Source organism: Artemia franciscana, chromosome 7, assembly GCF_032884065.1.
Source record: "Artemia franciscana chromosome 7, ASM3288406v1, whole genome shotgun sequence".
In the NCBI taxonomy this organism is placed as follows: Eukaryota; Metazoa; Arthropoda; class Branchiopoda; order Anostraca; family Artemiidae; genus Artemia; species Artemia franciscana.
In genome coordinates this window covers 12,761,449-12,780,955 of record NC_088869.1, presented here as the reverse complement: position 1 = coordinate 12,780,955, position 19,507 = coordinate 12,761,449, and the positions used below count along the sequence as shown (strand labels likewise).

The 19,507-nt window shown below is 33.7% G+C and overlaps 2 protein-coding genes across 3 annotated transcripts in view; one reads left to right on the top strand and one right to left on the bottom strand.

Annotated features, from left to right (window-relative positions):
• LOC136028860 (iron-sulfur cluster co-chaperone protein HscB-like) overlaps positions 1–19,507 on the bottom strand; it is a 134,355-nt gene that overhangs the window by 51,530 nt on the left and 63,318 nt on the right. The window contains exon 1 of one of the 2 annotated variants that reach the window (XM_065706801.1): positions 10,084–10,156. The exons of the other annotated variant lie outside the window; for it this stretch is intronic. Coding sequence (XP_065562873.1) covers positions 10,084–10,102 — 19 coding nt within the window. The 5' untranslated portion in view covers positions 10,103–10,156. Of the gene's footprint in view, positions 1–10,083; positions 10,157–19,507 lie in introns of those variants that run through there. 2 annotated transcript variants of the gene reach the window in all.
• Positions 11,528–19,507, top strand: part of LOC136028862 (ferritin heavy chain-like) — a 40,894-nt gene continuing 32,914 nt past the window's right edge. The window contains exon 1 of the mRNA XM_065706803.1: positions 11,528–11,622. Within this exon, the coding sequence (XP_065562875.1) occupies positions 11,608–11,622 (15 nt within the window). The 5' untranslated portion in view covers positions 11,528–11,607. The remainder of the gene's footprint in view (positions 11,623–19,507) is intronic.

Below are 19,507 nucleotides of genomic sequence, written 5' to 3'. Positions count from 1 at the left end.
ATTAACATGCCAGCACAGCATTTTACTATTATACCGCCTAGCTGCATCTTACAGATCCTCGGCAACTTTATCCATGGCTTCCACTTCACACCTCCTTAGTTTATATTTTAATGCTTTCTCCCACTCTCTTTACATTCCTTTTGTTTGATCACTCAGACAATTCTTGTACAGACCCCTGCTCCTCTCTATTAAACATAAAGCTTCTTCACTAATATTCCTAGCTGCAGTCTTAAGTTTCTTCCCTAAGACACCATCAGCAACTTCGCAAATTATTTTTCTAAAATTATTCCAACCATCTTCCACAAACTTTAAACTTCAAAGTTTGGCATTCAACTGTTCCTGAAAAATTTCTCTCAAATCCTTATCCTGGAGTCTACTAACCTCATAGCTTCTCGAAAGGTAGCTACCATTTAGAAATGTCAGCTTTAAATTAATCCTAGATACTACTAGATGGTGATCTTTCCTTTTAACATCAATAAAAGCACTCCCATGTGCTCTAGTATCTTGTATTGTTCCTGCCAGTCTTTGGTTTACTATAACATAATCAGTAAGGTTTGCTGTCTTACTGGCACGTGAATACCATGTCAAGTTATGTGACTTTTTATGACCAAACACCATATTCGTTATGACCAGATTGTTATACCTACAAAATTGCAAAAATCTGTAGCCATTACTGTCTTCTTTTCTAGCCATTACTACCCCTATTTCTACCAACCTGAACATTGAAATGTCCTGGTAAAAACACCATATTTCTACCTGGGACCCTGTCTATTTGCTCCTGTAACTGTAAGTAAAATTCATCTGAGTCACTAGTATCTCAGCCAGTTGGTTAAGCAGGGGCATATACTACTATAACTGATACCCTGAACTTTTTAGTCATAAAATGAGCAATTAGTATTATATTATTAATACCTTCCCAGCCTTAACAAGACTTAGCAGCTTCCTTATTCATCGTAGGCCCTGCTCCCTGTCTATGCAACCCATCCTTCCTACCTGAGTAAGCAAATTCTATCACCTAATTACATGCTTTCTACCCCGGGGATACGAGTTTCTGAGACTCCTAATAAATCCAGTCCAAATCGTCTGAATTTGTCAGTTGAAATGGTGATATGGTAGTCATTTTTTAATATCACAGCATTCCAAGTTCCAATTTTCATGTTCTTTAAATCATTCAACCAATTTTGGCCTCAGGAAAAGCAATGATCTCAGATACCAGTGCAGAACAGGGATCAACATATCTTCTAACATCTACACCAAAACGCTTAAGCCAGCTTAGAACTGGACAGCAAGAAGTCCCAGAACCTCCAATATGAATGGAGGCTTTGTGCAAACCTGGGCCTATCTTGGCCATAACATAGTTTTCAGCATTTGGTGATGCTCTTCTATCAACAAGAGTCAAAATCTTTACAGACAGTCTCAAGCCTATTGCCTCTGACTCATTATATATTCGTGCCTACAAATATTATACTACTATAGGGAGGCAATCCATAGTAGATAAATTAGCTAGGACAAGGTTCTTAAGCCTGTAAACTCAAAACAGAACAAGGCCATAAGAATTATCCATTATCAGAATTCCCTGTAAATGCTGTGTTATTTACTAGGCTATAATTTCCTTGAGGTTCACCACGCTTCAAGTGGGAATAGAGTGGACTGCGAGGTCCCCAGCCTTGCAGGTACCCCAAAAGGGTCGTGGAAGCCCTTTGCAGAGGCTGTTGTCCATAGATCTGGATCTTAAGGTGCAGTTGTCATCCTATAAAGGATCCTCCCAGAATGGTGTTCTGAGTCACCCAACAATTTAACCAACTACTGGGAGAAGGTTTGTAACTCATGTGGACATGCCACATACATGTCACCACCCGGGACACGCTCAGTGGCCTGGGAGAGGCCCCTAAAGAGCAGTAGACTCATAAAGATTTTTTTTACACCATCAGGTGCTAATTGTCTTGGTTTAAATAAACAATACATTGTAACAACATTGTTCCTTACTTAGGCAGCGTTATTTAGCTACCTATGAAATACTGTGAAGCTTTATTTGGATCATCACAGACTAAGAAGCATGGAGAGGGGTCAATTTTAAGCAGCAGCTCATCCAACTACTTAGCAGATGTAACAACTAGCCTTCTAGCTGTCTTGGTGGGAGCCACAACTTGTTGTCCCATATAAGTATCTATCAGAAAAATAAAGCAGTCAAAAATGTCACTGACAATAAAATTATATAATTAAATTCAATAGTAAGAATTATGTCTTCAATTACCTTTGCTGTCAAGCTAACAGCTCGAATTGGAGTGCAACAAGCTAAAAGAAACCTGAGGTAAAGATAGTGTCAAACAATGAAATTTCCATAAAAAAATTATGTTGGGAGTTATGACAGAATTCCTATATTTGAGAATTTGGTGCACATGTCATTTTTCAAGAAAAAAAATAATCTCTTTAACTATCACTTCACTGAGCTGCTTGTCAGCCAGTTGCAAAGTTCTGCTGACATCTTTTGCAACTAATGAAATTGTACACCATATGATTATGCCCAGAATAGAATCTAATCTTCCTAGCTCATAGTTTGCAACACTTGAGCTTCATTTTTCACTAGTAGGTCATCAGCACCATCAGACATAGCTTTCTGGTTTGTTCCCACCAATAGTGCAGTGCTCTTACACGTTTTGTATGATATTCCCACCATATCTCTCAAATAAGATGTTGATTCTTTTAAAATTTCCTTCCTTTCTTGTGATATAAACAAAGGTCACTGACTGGAAGTTATATTTAGCCATATCTCCTAGACAATGTCAATTTATAAAATTTAAACTATACAGCAAGCTGCTTTGAGCTGACTCAAATGACATATTACTAAGAAGAGTAGGCAAACTAAACAATTTGGGAAAATTTTTCTTTAAAACTCGAAAGTTTTCAACCTTTAACTAACTCAATACATGTACTTCTTGCATTTTATGTGTTACATTCATTTCATATTTATCAATTAGATTAGACTGGTGTAAGAGGTTTCCAAGACAATAGTTAGTTGTACTTGAATTCAAAGTGGCCTAAGCAACATAACGAAGTAAAAACAGCCTATGACTAGTTATGTAAAAATAATTAGTCTATCAGAATCAGCTTATTCTTATGGACCATTGTGATAGGCCTACTTAATCAATGTGAAACTACTGCTACGCCTAAGTCTTCATCTTCAAAATAAATATATGTTTGTGATAAATATCAACAAAATAAATAGTGTTGATAAATGTAAACACTTAATTTTAGAATAGAGTAAATCATGCCATCTTTTTTAAGTCAAAATATTCGTTTCAGGTGCCAGTAGATGGCAGATTTAAACAATTCCATTTTAGATAAATTTTCTTTGATATTTTAAAGAAAGTTGTAGATCCAGGCAAACAAAACTTTCAGAAATAAGCTCAAATATCAATTCCTTGAAATATTGGAAAGTTTTATACAAGTTTGAATAATTTCTTTATTTTTGTGTAGAGAGCAGTTTGTCTCTGGAGTAATTTTTACATTACATTAAGAATTAACCTCAACTAATGACTAAAAATACTTTCGCAAAATCCCCCCCCCTTCTCCCTAACTTACTTTGAATCTTTTTAAAACAGAGCTCGGCTTATATTAATGCCAAAATAGGGTTAATAATAATGGTCTAAATTTTCTATCCTACATAGCAACTAGCCTAGAAATTTTGTTTATTTTTGTGATTAAATAAAAAAACAAGTTTTTTTAACTGAAAGTAAGGAGTAACTTCAAAACTTAAAACGAACAGAAATTAATCCGTTTATGAAAAGGGCTGTTCCCTCCTCAACGCCCCACTCTTTATGCTAAAGTTTGACTCTTTCTCACAATTCTACTTTAGCGTAAACAGCAAAGGAGTTGAGGAGGGGAGTAATTTCAGTTCGTTATAAGTTCTAAAGTTGCTCCTTACTTTCAGTTAAAAAACTTGTTGTTTTTTTGTTTGTTTTTTTTTCATTTAATTTCTGAACGTTTTTGAATTAATGCATGTTTGATTTTGGCTCTTGGCAAATGAATAATTAAACCAAATTTGCGTATTATTTTTTTTTTTTTTTTTTTTTTTTTGCTAAATGGCTTTCTCTTAGTTTTGATCAGACGATTTTGAGAAAAAGGGTGGGAGAGGAAGCCTAGCTGCCCTCCATTTTCTGGTTACTTAAAAAGACAACTAGAACTTTTAATTTTCTAAACGTTTTAATTAGTAAAATATATATGTAGCTTACAAATTAACTTATATAATGAACTTCTATATTTATATATTTGTATTATGTACATGATGTGGTTTTCCCCCTTGTTAATACCTTGCTCTTCACACTAAAACTTTAATTTTGTCCCAATTCTTTAAGAATGACCCTGAATCACAAAGGCTGTAGAATAAATAGTTGAAATTACTAAAAATACTTTAGCATAAAGAGCAAGGTATTGAGGAGGAGATAAACCGCCCATATACGCAATAATCTCTGTTCATTCTAAGTTTTAATTCTGGTCCTTAATTTCAGTAGAAAAAACTTGCTTGTATTTAGTTTTTCATTGTTTTGTTAAGAATAATACTAGAAAATACTGCGTCCCGTTCATGGAATTTTGCTTCTCCCATGACAGATTCCTCCAAGAGATCTCACACGTAGCCCTCTCCCCTCAACCACCCCCCCAAAAAAACCAAAAATCCGCCTGAAAAGGTCTATACACTTCCCAATAACCATTACTGTATGTAAACAATAGTCAAAGTTTGTAACTTACAGCCCCTCCCCTGGGGACTATGGGGGGTAAGTCAGCCCCAAAGACATAGTTCTTATGTTTTTCGACTATGCTGAACAAAATGGCTATCTCAAAATTTTGATCTGTTGACTTTGGAAAAAAATGAGCATGGGAGGGGGCCTAGGTGCCCTCCAATTTTTTGGTCACTTAAAAAGAGCACTAGAACTTATAACTTTTGTTAGAATGAGCCCTCTTGCAACATTCTAGGACCACTTGGTCAATACAATCACCTCAGGGGAAAAAACAAATAAATAAACACGTATCCATGATTGTTCTTCTGGCAAAAAATATAAGTTCCACATTTCTGTAGATAGGAGCTTGAAACGTCTATAGTAGGTTTCTCTCATATGCTGAATCCAATAGTGTGATTTTCGTTAAGATCCTATGACATTTAGTGGGTGTTTCCAACTATTTTCCAAAACAAGGCAAATTTTCTCAGGCTCGTAACTTTTGATGAGTAGGACTAAATTTGATGAAACTTATATATTTAAAATCAGCATAAAAATCCAGTTCTTTTGATATATCTATTAGTATCAAAATTCTGTTTTTTAGAGTTTTGTTTACTATTGAGCTGGGTTGCTCCTTACTACAGTTTGTTACCATGAACTGTTTGGAAATTCTAAATGAATTCAAGAAAAAGAGACAAAAAGAAATTGATAGGTAACTTTGCATTGTCACTAATTTTAAGAAGGGCATAATATAAAAACAAAACAATGGTACCAATTAATTTCCTGTTCAACACTGTTTCCACATATGATGCTTTCCTCTGTGATTATTGTACCCTACTCCTTAATGGAGCTGCTACAGCACTAAGCTATATTATAATAAAATTGTTATTTTATGATATATAGAAAGTTTTATCAACTTAATTTCCAAGTTTTAAAATTTAATTCATGTTTTTAAATCATTTTTATGTAATATATTTATAACTTTTCGTTAAGAAGTAATGATGCCAAGGCGATTTAAAAAAATTGGATTTTTAACTGAGAACTTTTATTGTAAGTGTTTTATTGTTTTTTATTTTCTTTGCTGAAGACGGCCCTTAGATATAGAGCCAAAATATTCAAATAGGTTTTGATGGTTCACTGTCTTGGGAAAAAAGTCCTCATTATTCTCTCTTTTGTTGTTGTAATATATTTATACAATTGCTATCAGTATTCCACAATGAAATGATATAATAGAGCAGGTACAAAATGAAATGCCCATTTTTTTGAAGTGAAAATGATTGTTATAGTAATAATAAATAACGGATAATTATATTTTTTAAGGCTAAATCTGGCCTCATTAGGACTGGGATGCGACTTCAAAAAAGTTTAGAGTTTAAAGGGGAATTCAGTGATACAGATACCTTTGTTATTCAAGTAGTTCCAACTCATGCAGCCTTACCTAATAACAATTTTAATCATGTGTTCCTTTTCTAAACTAGATATAATAAGCAATACAGTTTTCACTACATCCATACCAGAGAAACTCTATTTGAAAAAATCTAGATGAAAGAAATTTTGCTATCCTGGAAAGTGGTTGATTTAGGTGAATATAATTTTTATGCAGGGACAGATCTAGGGGGTTCAAGGGAGCAGCCTACCATGGGCACCAGTTTGTGTGGGGTGTTGGCACATATGGCACTTTTATATATCATTAAATAATATATTTACCAAATTTTCCAGTTCCAGAATGCATAAGCCTTAGGATGGAAGAGTAGGCATGGCTTTGTTTTGGGAGTGATGACAACAGAAGAGGGATGACAGGGGAAAGATGGCATCACTTAAAAACCTCCAAAGGTAACCTTACTCATAGGAAAGAGTTTTATTTGCATTCATTTCAGAATATGAGTGAAAATATTTTATATTGTAGAGAGGAGGAGGGATTATTAGTACAAGAATTATTTGAGTGATAAAGGAATTTAAAGTTTTTTTTTTAGTGAAGAAGGATTTATTTTCTTTTGAAAATAAGAGGGATTTAAATAAAATGGCAAAAGCACTAAATATGAATTAAGGAGGTGAAAAGCAGAGGCCATGCATAAAATTGCTGAAGATATGAAAGATCAAAGCAGATGACATAATAGTAAAATATTGTTCTCGCATGTTAATAAATTGGGATGGAGTTGTGAATCTAGACTTCTCCTAGTTAAAGATAGAGATGGGGCAGCCATTAGTGATAAGGATAGAGTTAAGGAATGATGGGCAGACATTTTGAGAATGAGCCAAACTGTATTAGAGTTAAAGAAAAAGACATACAAAAATTGAAAAATTTTGTGACACTTTAGATGCAAAGGAAGAATTATTTTGTGAGGGAAATTAGTGACAGTACTGAAAGGATAAAAAATAATACATCTGCAGGTGCTGGTAGCATGGTAAATTCTTTTTTAAATATTATGAGTTACTGACACTTATGATTAAGTCACAAAGAATTATGAATATGATTTTTGAAAAAGGCTCAGTACCTACCAATTTTGGAAAAACTCCAATTAAACCCCTCTGTGATAAAGGTTATAAGAGTGAGTGTGGTAATTATATTGACATTAACTTGGTTTCTGTAGGAAGCAAATTACTTAGTATGATAATCCTTTTTGGGTAGATTTTTTGTTGTTCATATTTTGGAATTACACATGCTGGTGTCAATGATGGTGTTTGTACAGTGGATTATGGCTTCCTCTCTGAAAGATCACAGAGTGTGAGAGTTTTTGATTCACAAGGAACTCCTCATTTCTGTTCTCCCACAACTGTATTAAGTGGTGTGCCCCAGGGCACTATTCTTGGACCAACATTTTTCAACTTCTATGCCAACAATCTACCCACCCTTCCTTCAAATCTTATTACCCTTTATGCTGATGACTCAAAACTAGTTGAAAATGGACCAACTTGTGGCTCCTTAATTTTAATGTCGACAAATGACATGTCATCCATTTTGACAAACATAATAAGCATCATAAGTATTTCTTTCAAGACAACTTCCTTTCTACTGTTGCTGATGAAAGAGATCTTGGGGTTATTGTTGATCACCAATTCAAATTTAGCAGCCATGCTAAGTCTGTTTCATCTTCTGCAAATAAATCCCTTGGTATCATAAAAAGAACCATCTCCAGCAGACACCCAAGAGTTTTTATGAAGTTATATAAGGTGCTTGTGCAACCATGTCTGGAGGTCAGAATGTCATTGGCAGCCCCTTTTTTCAAAAAAGATAAGAAGTTGCTTAAGGATGTCTAGTGTCATGCCACTAAGATGGTTAGCAGCATGAATAAACTTCCATATGAAGAAAGACTACATCATTTGAAGCTGCTGACACTGACATACCTGAAAAGACATACCTGCTGACACTGAAAAGGGGTGGTATGATTTTAACCAAAAAGTCCTTTCAAAAAGCACCCTTCCTGGTCTTTTTGCACAGCCCTTGCATTATGGTACTAGAAGACATTCAATGAAGCTCCCTATGCAGCATTCCACAAGTGCACATAGAAGTCATTTCTTCAGCCAAAGAGTCATCAATCTGTGGAATCAACTGTCTGAGGATACAGTTTCTGCAACTTCAACTGACACATTCAAGCCCTACCTTGATAAGAAATGGCTCTGTCAGGAGTTCCTTTACAATTAGAAAGCTGCAGAGTCCTCCACAAGAGTCTAGATCAATAGCCACAATCTACACCAAACAATTTTTATTCATCACTGGAGCATCACAAGGATGGAAAATCCATTGCTCCAAGCTGTGAGTTAAGGTAATTTGAGGTAAAAATAAAGTGAACATACTATTTAATGCCTCTTTTTAAGCTTTTTATAAATAAAATAGTCCCTTCTATTTCATTTTCAAATTAAAGCCCTTCTTGAGCTCTTGAAACCTAACGTGAACTTGCTGACATTTTGAATATCTATAAATTTAAATACCAGTTTGGATTGGAAACTTGTGGGATATTTATTTACACCTTCTTCTGTCAGCTTTCATATTTTTCATACTCTATCAAAAACACATTTTTTAATTGAACATTTGGTGTCAAGGAAGTAGAAAATGGCACAATATAACAAAATTTGTTTATCTAACTTAATTGTGGAAAATCAGTGCTTATGGATTATATAACATTAAAAAAAAATGAATTTATAATGAAACAGTAAGTTTGAGACCAATATTTTAACCTTTTTTATACCCAAAACTAGAAATATCTTGGCTACTTTCAGAAGCTCAAAAAGTGCTTAGATTTGAATTTCTAATAGAAAAGACTATTATTCACAAAGAACATAAAAAAGGTATCAAGTGGTATGTTGACTTTATTTCCAAGTCAATAATATACACAACAAAACATTTATCACTTTTTGGACTTGGAGATACTGGTAAAATTGGTGCAAACAGTATTACTGGCTTTCATATAAAGTGAATATACCACTCGATGCTTTTTTTTATGCCCTTTACAAATATAATAATCACTTCTACCATAAATTCAGATTTAAGCACTTTTTGACCTCTTAAAAATCACCTATGTATGGGGTCATTACAAATCTGAAATAGTTTAGAAACAAATTTGGGCTATATATTTGCACATCAGGGAGGTGGGGATAAAGCATAGCATATATTAAATACATAAACTAACCCCTGTTGTATTCCTTTTTATTTATGTGTTTGTGCATATTGAATTTTGATGAGCAGAGAAATCACCAGTGCAACAGCACAAACACATAAAAAAAATACAGCAATGGTTAGTTTATGTATTTAATATATGCTATGCTTTACCCCCCCCCCCCTGATGTGCAAATATATAGCCCAAATGTGTTTCTAAACTATTACAGATTTGTAATGACCCCATATATAGGTCATTTTTAAGAGGTCAAAAAGTGCTTAAATCTGAATTTGTGGTAGAAGTGATTATTATATTTGTAAACAGCATTAAAAAAGACATTGAGTGGTATATTCACTTTATATGAAAGCCAGTAATACTGATTGCACCAATTTTACCGAGATCTGTAGATTAAGTATTAAGAGAAGATCAGTATGGTTCTAGATAGGGGAAAGGATGCATTGATCAAATTTTTACTTTTATAATAACTGAGAAGTACCAGAGTTACCAACCCCTTTAGACCTCAGATTTATTGATTATGAGCAAGCATTTCATTCAGCTGATAGAAAAGCTTTAGCAATTATCCTATCCTTGTATGATATACTAATAAATACATTAAAGTAATTAGCACTATGTACAAGAATAACATTACAGCAGTTAAGATACAAAAAGAGTGCAGTAGGCCTAGGCTAGCTGGTTTTATAATAAATCTGGTTAAGCAGGATTGTCACCTTACCCTAATAATTGAGGCAGCATTAATGGCACACATAAAAGCTTACTGTATGGAATTGTAGTCATATTTTTTTTCTATATTCATAAGAAAAAATGTTAAATATTTTGCTCAAATAAAAGCCACCTATAGTAGATAATTTAATAGATAGCAGCTTAATGAAATTAAATAACTGATTTCCGTAAAAATTTTCAGGAAATTCTATTTGTGTTTAAATTAGATTTGAAATTGATTTTAAAGCATCAGAAGTTTAGTATCAAGAGGAAAAATTAGTACATTAAAAAAAATCCATTCACACAGTATCAGCAAAGTTCAATATCCTCTTTTGAGTTTTTTTGGAGTTTCAAAGCCCAAAACAAAACATTTGTCAAAACATTATTAATACCCAGTATACGTATACTTCAATTTCATGGTTGAAGAATTAAAGAGTCATTTCCCAACACAACACACCACCACTTTTCTGCGTCTTTAGTAGCCATCAACCCAGTGTTTCCAGAAGGGGAAACAAAAAACATGTCAAACAAGCCCGAGTCTTTAAAAACCAAGACTGCGATTTGGTTTACCCTGCTCTGTTGTCACGGAAAAAAACGATTTTGCCTGATCTGAAAAATTTCAGCTGTTTTTAGCTGCAGGTTTATGCGTCATAATAGTTAAACAGTTGTGAACTCTTTTTATTAACTTTAGGAGCATAATATAACTTATTCCTATGGATACGCAGATCTATACTAGTAACAACCACGATTCGAATGCATAGAATATTTTTGGTTTATTATCGCATAAAATTTTTGGTACAATAAGGTTTTTGGTGCAGTTGCAACACATTATTCATGAAATAACTTTATGCTTAAGGTAAGGTTTGAAAAAGAAAGGCAAGTCTAGTCAAGCAAAAACGTGCAAGCAATATTTTCAAGTGAAATCATATTTTTTATTTTGTATTAAAAGCGAAATTTAAAGGCATCCTGGAAATTTTTTACGTCTAAAAGCGATTTTTATTTATTTTAGATAAATGTTTCAATACTTGTCTAAAAAGTACTCCTATAAAGATTAATAATTTCCACCAATACATTAACGGAAAGTTTTAATTTTTTTATAACAGTTTTTTCAACAGTAGAAACTGTTAGGGGTTTGCGTTTTTTGACTGTAAATGGCGTCCAGAAATATTATTATCCTTTTTCTTCTGGGGGTGAATTCTTAAACTCAAATATATACGACACTATATTGCGACATAGGACGAATACTGACAGACTGACGTTCTTCTTGTATCTAGGACCAGACAATGTACAATAAATTGTGGTCTTAATTCTAAAACGACTTTTACCAGTTCTTATGTTAAAGGTGTCATTGCACCTCACAGGCTTAAATCATTTTAGAATAATAAAAGACCTAAAGTGTTTTATTTTTAAACACATAGGAATCATCGGAGAGAGATCTTCAAAATACGTCACAAAATTCACTTTCTATAGGATTTTCTTTTTTATAAGCTTGATAATATTATTTCGGAAACGGTCCAGTTCGTGCAATATGTGTCTTTTTAAATCAATGCATTGTTGTTTATAAGTTTTAATGCTAGAGCATGAAGGGCCGTTATGTAAGATTTTATTAGTCTTAAGACTGATCTGGCATTTAGAATACTTTTTTTCCGAGAAACTTGTTGGGTGGGACTAAATAAAGGTTGAAGACACCAAAAGTGTCACGAAATGTGTTTTAGTCTTGTATTAGGTTAAGAGATGTCAGAGGAACGTCAACCAGGACTAAATAAGGGTTGAAGAAACTAAAAACGTCAGGAAAGATCCTTTGGTCTTGGAAGAGGCTATGACATAGTCAAATGAGTTCAACAGACTTGAAATGGGCTAAGATATGTTAGAAGAATGTATATCTTCAGAAATTTCAGGTTTAGGGAAAGAAGGCAAAGGAGGACCAGGTAAGAGAGGACCTCAGAAAAGGTCAGACCAGCTCGTAAAACATTAATGGAAGGAGAAAATAAGGCAAAGAAGAAATAGGTAAGATCAATCCGTTTAAAAGCTTAGAACAAGTCTTAAGCCAGAGAATAGAATACACATTGGTGCAAAGAGAACTAGATGAGATCAACAGGTTTGATAAAGACTGCAAAAAGCTTTAAGCAAACAAATTAAAGTCACATGGGGGAATGAGGACCAGATGAGACCAAGAGGCTTGGAAAAAGACTTTGCTGGGTAATGCTAAGAAATGTTAAATCATTGCCAAAGGATACTAAATAAGGGTGGAAAACACTCAAAAAAGGTATTTGCTAATGGAAAACACTAAAAACGCCGGAAAAGGCACTTAAGCTCTCTGAATAAGTTATGAGTTTCAGAGAAAAGTCAGGTGAGACTAAATAAGGGGGGAGACACCGAAATTGTCTGCTGGTCTTAGAATAGACTAGAAGAAGGCCACATCAGATAAAGAAACTTGGGTTAAGAGATGTCAGAGGAACTTATAGTTTCAGAAATTCTGAATTCAGATAAAGAAAACAAAGGAGGGCCAGATAAAAGGAAGAACCTTGGAAAAAATCTAGACCAAGTCGTAAGAAGTGATGAAAGGAAAAAAGAGCCAATGGAGGTATAAATGAAATGAGTAAGTTTGGAAAAGACCGGAACGAGTCTTAAGACAGGAAATGGAGGTCGCGTTGTTGAAAAGAGGACCAGGGCAGGCCAAGGGGGTTGGAAGAGGACAGGAAATTGAAGTCACATGGGTGAAAAGTTGGCAGTTGAGATTAATGGGGTTATAAAAGACTAGAACAATTCTAAAGCTAGCAAATGAAAGTCTCATAGGGAATGAAGGACCAGACTAGACCAACAGGTTTGGAAAAAGAAAAGATCTGCAAAGAGGAAAAAGAAAAGAATCTTGAACAGGACCACACCAAGCAATAAGACACTCAAGTAAGTAAATGTTAGTGGAAAAAAAAGCGAAAGAGGGCTAGCTGAGACCAAAAGGCTTGGAAAAATACTAAACCATGCCGTAAGATAGTAATGGAAGGAAAAAGATGTGGCATAGAATAAAGAAGAGCAAAGGAGAGTCATTAAAGGGAATAAAAGGCGAGGGAAGCCATAAAGGGAGCATTAGACTGACCAAACAAAGATGGAAAGGGTCAGAAAGGGCTTCAGGAACACCGAATCGAAAAGAACAAGAATAAAAAAGCGTGCCTAAATATATGAAATCATGTTTTTCAGACAACCCAACTTCTAATTGCTAAGAATGCAACAAGAAGTCAAACTACAAAACAGCCCAACAGTAGTAACCCCATAGGTACTACGATACGCCAATATCTGCTACTCTTTTCTTTTTAGTGGTTTAAGATCATGAATAGGGTTTAGTGGCGATTTGCTCTTCAGGGAGTTCTACAAAACGCTCGACCATAGTAGGAAATTCCACATTTGGAAAAAATGATCTCAGTACCCCTCGCAAAATTCATAATGCTTCTGAGCGCAAAGGTAGGTATCAATTACAACGTACACCATTTAGAGTCACTAGTCCTAAGAACAGTTTTGAAAGTCAACAACATTTATTACTTATCCATTTTGGTTCCAAACAGCCTGTAGATCCGATCAGACACACAGGTTGGTAGTGACGACCCTTTGGAGTCGAGGACGCCCATAGTCGCTACTCTTTCTTCCTTTAATGAAGAAAAAATTTAATGGTGTGACTCCTTCAGGGCAAGTCGCAGGTGCATGTTACGTCATAGAGAATGTTTTCTAAGAGATACGCAGGTGTAGGCTTTGCTTGTTACATAATGATATCTTTGATTCCTTCAAAAAACCTTCAGGCCCCGCCAAATCCGAATTTCTTTGGTTGTCAAACAGTTCGTCGTAACGAACTGTAGTAAGGAGCGACCCAGCTCACTAGTAACTGAAACTCTAAAAAATTGAATTTTGATACCAATAGTTACATCAAAAGGATTGCATTTTAATGTGGATTTTAAATATATGAGTTTCATTAAGATCAGTTATACCCATCAAAAGTTACGAGCCTGAAAAAATTTGCCTCATTTAGAAAATAGGGGGAAATACCCCCTAAAAGTCATAAAATCTTAACGAAAATCAAACCATGAGATTCAGCGTGTAAGAGAGCCATATCCTGGAAGTTTCAAGCTCCTATCTACAAAAATGAGGAATTTCGCATTTTTTGCCAGAAGACAGATCACGGATGCGTGTTTATTTGTTTTTTTTGTTGTTTTTTTCCCCAAGGGTGATCGTATCGTCTGAGTAGTCCTAGAATGTCGCGAGAGGGCTCATTCTAACGGAAATTAAAAGTTCTAGTGCCCTTTAAGTGACCAAAAAACTGGAAGGCACCTAGGCCCCCTCCCACGCTCATTTTTCCCAAAAGTCAGCGGATCAAAATTCTGAGATAGCCATTTTATTCACCATCGTCGAAAAACCTAATAACTATGTCTTTGGGGACGACTTACTTCCCCGCAGTCCCCGTGGGAGGGGCTGCAAGTTGCAAACTTTGACCTGTTTTTACATATATGAATGGTTACTAGGAAGTGCACAGACGTTTTCAGGGGGATTTTTTGGTTTAGAGGGGGGGAGTTGAGCGGGGGGTTAGTGGGAAGATATTTCCATGGAGAAACTTCTCATGGGGGAAGGGAATTTCAATGAAGGGGCGCAGGATTTTCTAGCATTATTTGAAAAAAAACAATGAAAAAATAAACATGAAAAGTTTTTTGTACTGAAAGTAAGGGGGCAGCATTAAAACTTAAAAGGAACATAAATTATTACGCATATGAGGGGTTTACCTCCTCGCTATACCTCACTCTTTACACCAAAGTATTTTCAGTAATTTCAACTATTTATCCTACGGCCTTTGTGATTCAGAGGTCATTCTTAAGGAATTGGGACAAAATCTAAGCTTTAGTATAAAGAGCGACGAAGGTTGAACCCCCTCATATATGCAATAAAAACTTACGAATATAGAAGTTCGTTACGTAAGTTAATTCGTAAGTTTACGTATATTTTTTACCAATGAAAACGTTTGTAAAAAATTACAAGTTCTAGTTGCTTTTTTAAGTAATCAAAAACTTGGAGGGCAACTAGGCCTCCTCCCTCGCTCCTTTTTTATCAAGATCTTCCGATTAATTGCAATTAATTAATATGCAAATTTCGTTTTCATTATTTTATTTGCAAAGAGCCAAGATCAAAACATGCATTAATTCAAGAACGTCCAGAAATTAAATAAAAAAAAAAGTTTTTTTAAATGAAAGTAGGGAGCAACATTAAAACTTAAAACGAACAGAAATTACTCCGTATATGAAAGGGGCTTTTCCTCCTTAACGCCGCGCTCTTTACGCTAAAGTTTCTTACTGTTTTAAAAATAGAGTTAAGAGAAAGAGTCAAACTTTAGCGTAAAGAGCGGGGCGTTGAGGAAGAAAAGCCCCTTTCATATAGGGAGCAATTTCTGTTCGTTTTAAGTTTTAATGTTTAAGTTTTAATGTTGCTCCTTACTTTCATTTAAAAAAAACTTTTTTTATTTAATTACGTTATACGGTTTGGGCGTTACATAATAGGTTTTGTTTTCTTTTGGTTGTTACGCAATAGGTTTTAGGTTTCATCTAATAGAGAGTCTTTGAAAAACCTTCAGGGCTTCTTTACTTCCGTATTTCGTTGATTGTTACGATTAAAAACCTACGAGGGCAAAGAAAAACCTACGAGGTACCCGCCAAATCAGGATTTCTTTGGTTCTTGCGTCATAGGGCTTGAGTTTTACCCAAAAGAGAGTCTTTGAGAAAACCTTCAGGGTTTGTTTGTTTACATCGTGATCTCTTTGGATGTTGCATAACAGTTTCAGTTCATGGAACTTAACTATTGTTATTTTTATCTACTAACTATTTTTATTTTATTTATTTAACTGATTTTTTGTTAGTGGAATTTGTTTCGTGCTGATTTTTGTCCGTGAAACTTGTTGAATGTTGCTTTTTCTCTTCCTGAAACTTGTACATCTATTTTTTTCATCGTAAAACGGATTTCTTACATAGTACTTTTGCGTTCTGAGTTTTATTCATAAGACTTCTTGTGTGCTAATTTTTGTTCGTGAAACTTGTTGTGCATTGATTTTCCAGTGCATAAAACAGCAACACTTAATATAACAAATCACAAGTTTCAAATAAGACATTTCTGAGATAGACAAAGAATCCTATCGGAGACAAGTCAAACCATGAAACAGAAACTAAAGATTCGAAATTATAAGTTTCAAACCACCCACATTAAAAATGCTAGGAAAGAACCCAGAACTGAAACCACGAAGCAGCATGACCAAAAATAGCAAAGCATAAGTTTCAAACAAGACATGTTTGAAAAGGACAAAGATTTTTTCGCTAAGAGTAGAATTTCTATGTGGTAGATATCAATTTAAGAAAATGACTGTTTTTTATTGCTTAAACAGGGTTTTTGCTTCGTATTTATAAAAAATGTCGACTTCACCGAAAACATTTGATTTACTCTAAGCCTTAATCTTAGAATTCTAATTTTCATGGCTAATTTTGGATCATTTAAACATGGTTTTTCTATATTATTTAATCTGATGATCATTACACGAAAAAAGTATCGCAAGGTAATTGTCTAAATTTCAAATATATTTAATTCATTTCTGATTTCTAGAATTTTTCAATGATAGCACGGATTTTGTCCCGTCAGTTCCCCCACCCCCTTGACAAATCGGGGTTAAAATGTAGGTTCTAAATTGCACCGATTCTTACTCTTGCATTTTAATTCTCTAAGAAATGACAATATATCCCTTTTGGATTTTAACAACAGAAGCTTTTGTCTCAGATTTTAAAAATATTGCTTCGATAATTACAAAGTCAATTTTCCTTTGAAAAATTACCTAACTACGAGCCTGTTCATATTGTTTTGGGGCCTGTGAAAAATAATTTGAACTCTCTAGCTTATTTTTTATAAATTTTTAGATTTGTTACTTTTGAATACCTAGGCTAAAAGCAATAGTTGAGCTGTTTAGCCAGTGAAGTTAAGCTGCTCAACTAAAGATACGAAATTTTTAGTTTCAAACTTCCCACCTCCGGAATGCTAGGAAAGCTACCACAATTAACTTATACCTTGGTGATTATAATTTTTGGTCACTAATCTTGAGCCTGCTAAGATGTGTTATCGTCCCTCTAACACTGGAAAAAGATTAAGAATAGGTAAATCAGTGTTTCAAGCACCTTTTCAAAATATTTCTGACAATTAAGATAAGCATAAACAGCAAATGTTTTTCTTGTTTCAACTCAAATCATTTCTTATTAGGTATTTTTTCAGAATGTGGTTTCTACTTTTTACTTACTAAGAGGTTGAATTAAACGGGCAGTATTTAAAAAATGTACAAACATGTGATAAACCTTGCGCATACTAAAAAGACTGGTGCTGCAACGGTCAGTAGCAAGGCGACATGTTCCTCATCATACTGCTTGATGGCTACAGTCTTTTTTTTAGTTCGAAAAATTGTATTTCATTTTAAAAAGATAGTACACCTAAATGAATAGCAGCATTACACAAAAGCTTAAACTGTAAGATGAAGTGCAAGGATTTGAGTGTAGAGCAGAGGGCTGGTGACTCTCACATTTAAGATAGCCTTGATTATTGTATTAACAACATAAAGAAATGAAATATGACAATTCATTCAAATGAAAGTAAAGAGTAATGTTTCTCTAGGAACATTCATTTCCCAGAAATGTCCCTCCCGAGGGACGATTCCCCCCATAAAAATTTACCTTGAACACGACCCTCCCCCCCCAAATCTTTGTTTTGGTTTTGAAGTAAACCTATATATTCGATTTAAAATAGCTCTGTTGTCAAGAACAATTTTAAACTAGATCGACATTCTCTGTCAAACTAATATTCAAAATTCAAACTTCTGATAGAAAAGCTTAATAAGAAGCTACACCTCTGTAGTAAGTGAACTGTGACCTTAGTTTACCACTGCCTGTTAAACAGTGAACTAGGAAGGTTGTATATATATATATATATATATATATATATATATATATATATATATATATATATATATATATATATATATATATATATATATATATATATATATATATATATATATATATATATATATATATATATATATATATATATATATATATATATATATATATACAATGAAAATCAACTGGATTTCCTTAAAGGATAAATTAAAAACTAAAGGCGTTATAATTCTAATTACTTATGAATTCGAAATTACTTACATAAAAAGCATCATCTTGAGATCGCTTGTTTATTTTGAAGCTCTGATTCAAAACTGCCCTTTTCTCAGGCTCAAAGAACGTGTCAAAGAACGACACGAAACCTCAAACACGACCCCCTCCCCAAATCTTTGTTTTGTTTTCAAATAAACCTGCATCTTGGATTTAAAATAACTCTATTGTCAAGGATAATTTTAAACCAGATCAATATTCTCTGTCAAATTAATATTCAAAATATAAACCTCTGATAGAAAAGATTGATAAGAAGCTACACCTCTGCAGGTAGCGAACTTTGACCTCAGTTTACCATGTAATTAGTTTACATAAAAATTAATTGGATTTCCTTAAAGGAAAAATTAAAAGGTAAAGGCATTATAATTCTAGTTGCTTATGAATTCGAAATTACTTACATAAAAAGCATCATCTTGAGATTGCTTCTTCATTTTGATGTTCTGATTCAAAACTGCTAGTAATGCCATTTTCTCAAGCTACTTTTATACAAAAAAGTCGTGTCAAAGAACAAGTTTTCGAAATTCATTGCACTCGCTCCCAATAAGTAATGAGACCTGAGTATAGAAAATATGTTCCTGTTTGAACATTGACCTATATATACCTTCTATAATGCATCAATGAGGTTCAAAGGATACATTTCTTAGAGCCTAAGGGCTATATCTTCCGGTAGATTCCATAGCACAGTACTCGAAAGAGCTTTATTTTGTATATATATATATATATATACATATATATATATATATATATATATATATATATATATATATATATATATATATATATATATATATATATATATATATATATATATATATATATATATATATATATATGAAATATTTATTTGCATTTATTGATATTTGATACATGTAGTCGTGTGTCCTCACAGCTTTGTTTCCTCCTTGTGAAATGATTAAATTGTGTGTTTTTTATTTGTATGATAACATTTAATTCAATTCAAACTAATTCAATTCCAAGAAAAGTAAATAACTCCATTTAACCAAAAATTAGCAAAAATAGAATCAAATAATCTACAAACATAAAACTACAAGATATCAGCATCAATAGATAAATAAAACCCAAAACGAACAGAAATTACAATAAATGGCCGAGTCAAACTCAAAACAAGCAGAAATTAATATGATTAGGGCTCACAACCCCTGTGGAATCTTTAGGCAAGAGAATAGTTAGCACTCTACTGAAAAAATGAATTTTAAATATTTTCACTTTTATAACTTTAATAAATAAAAAAAATGAT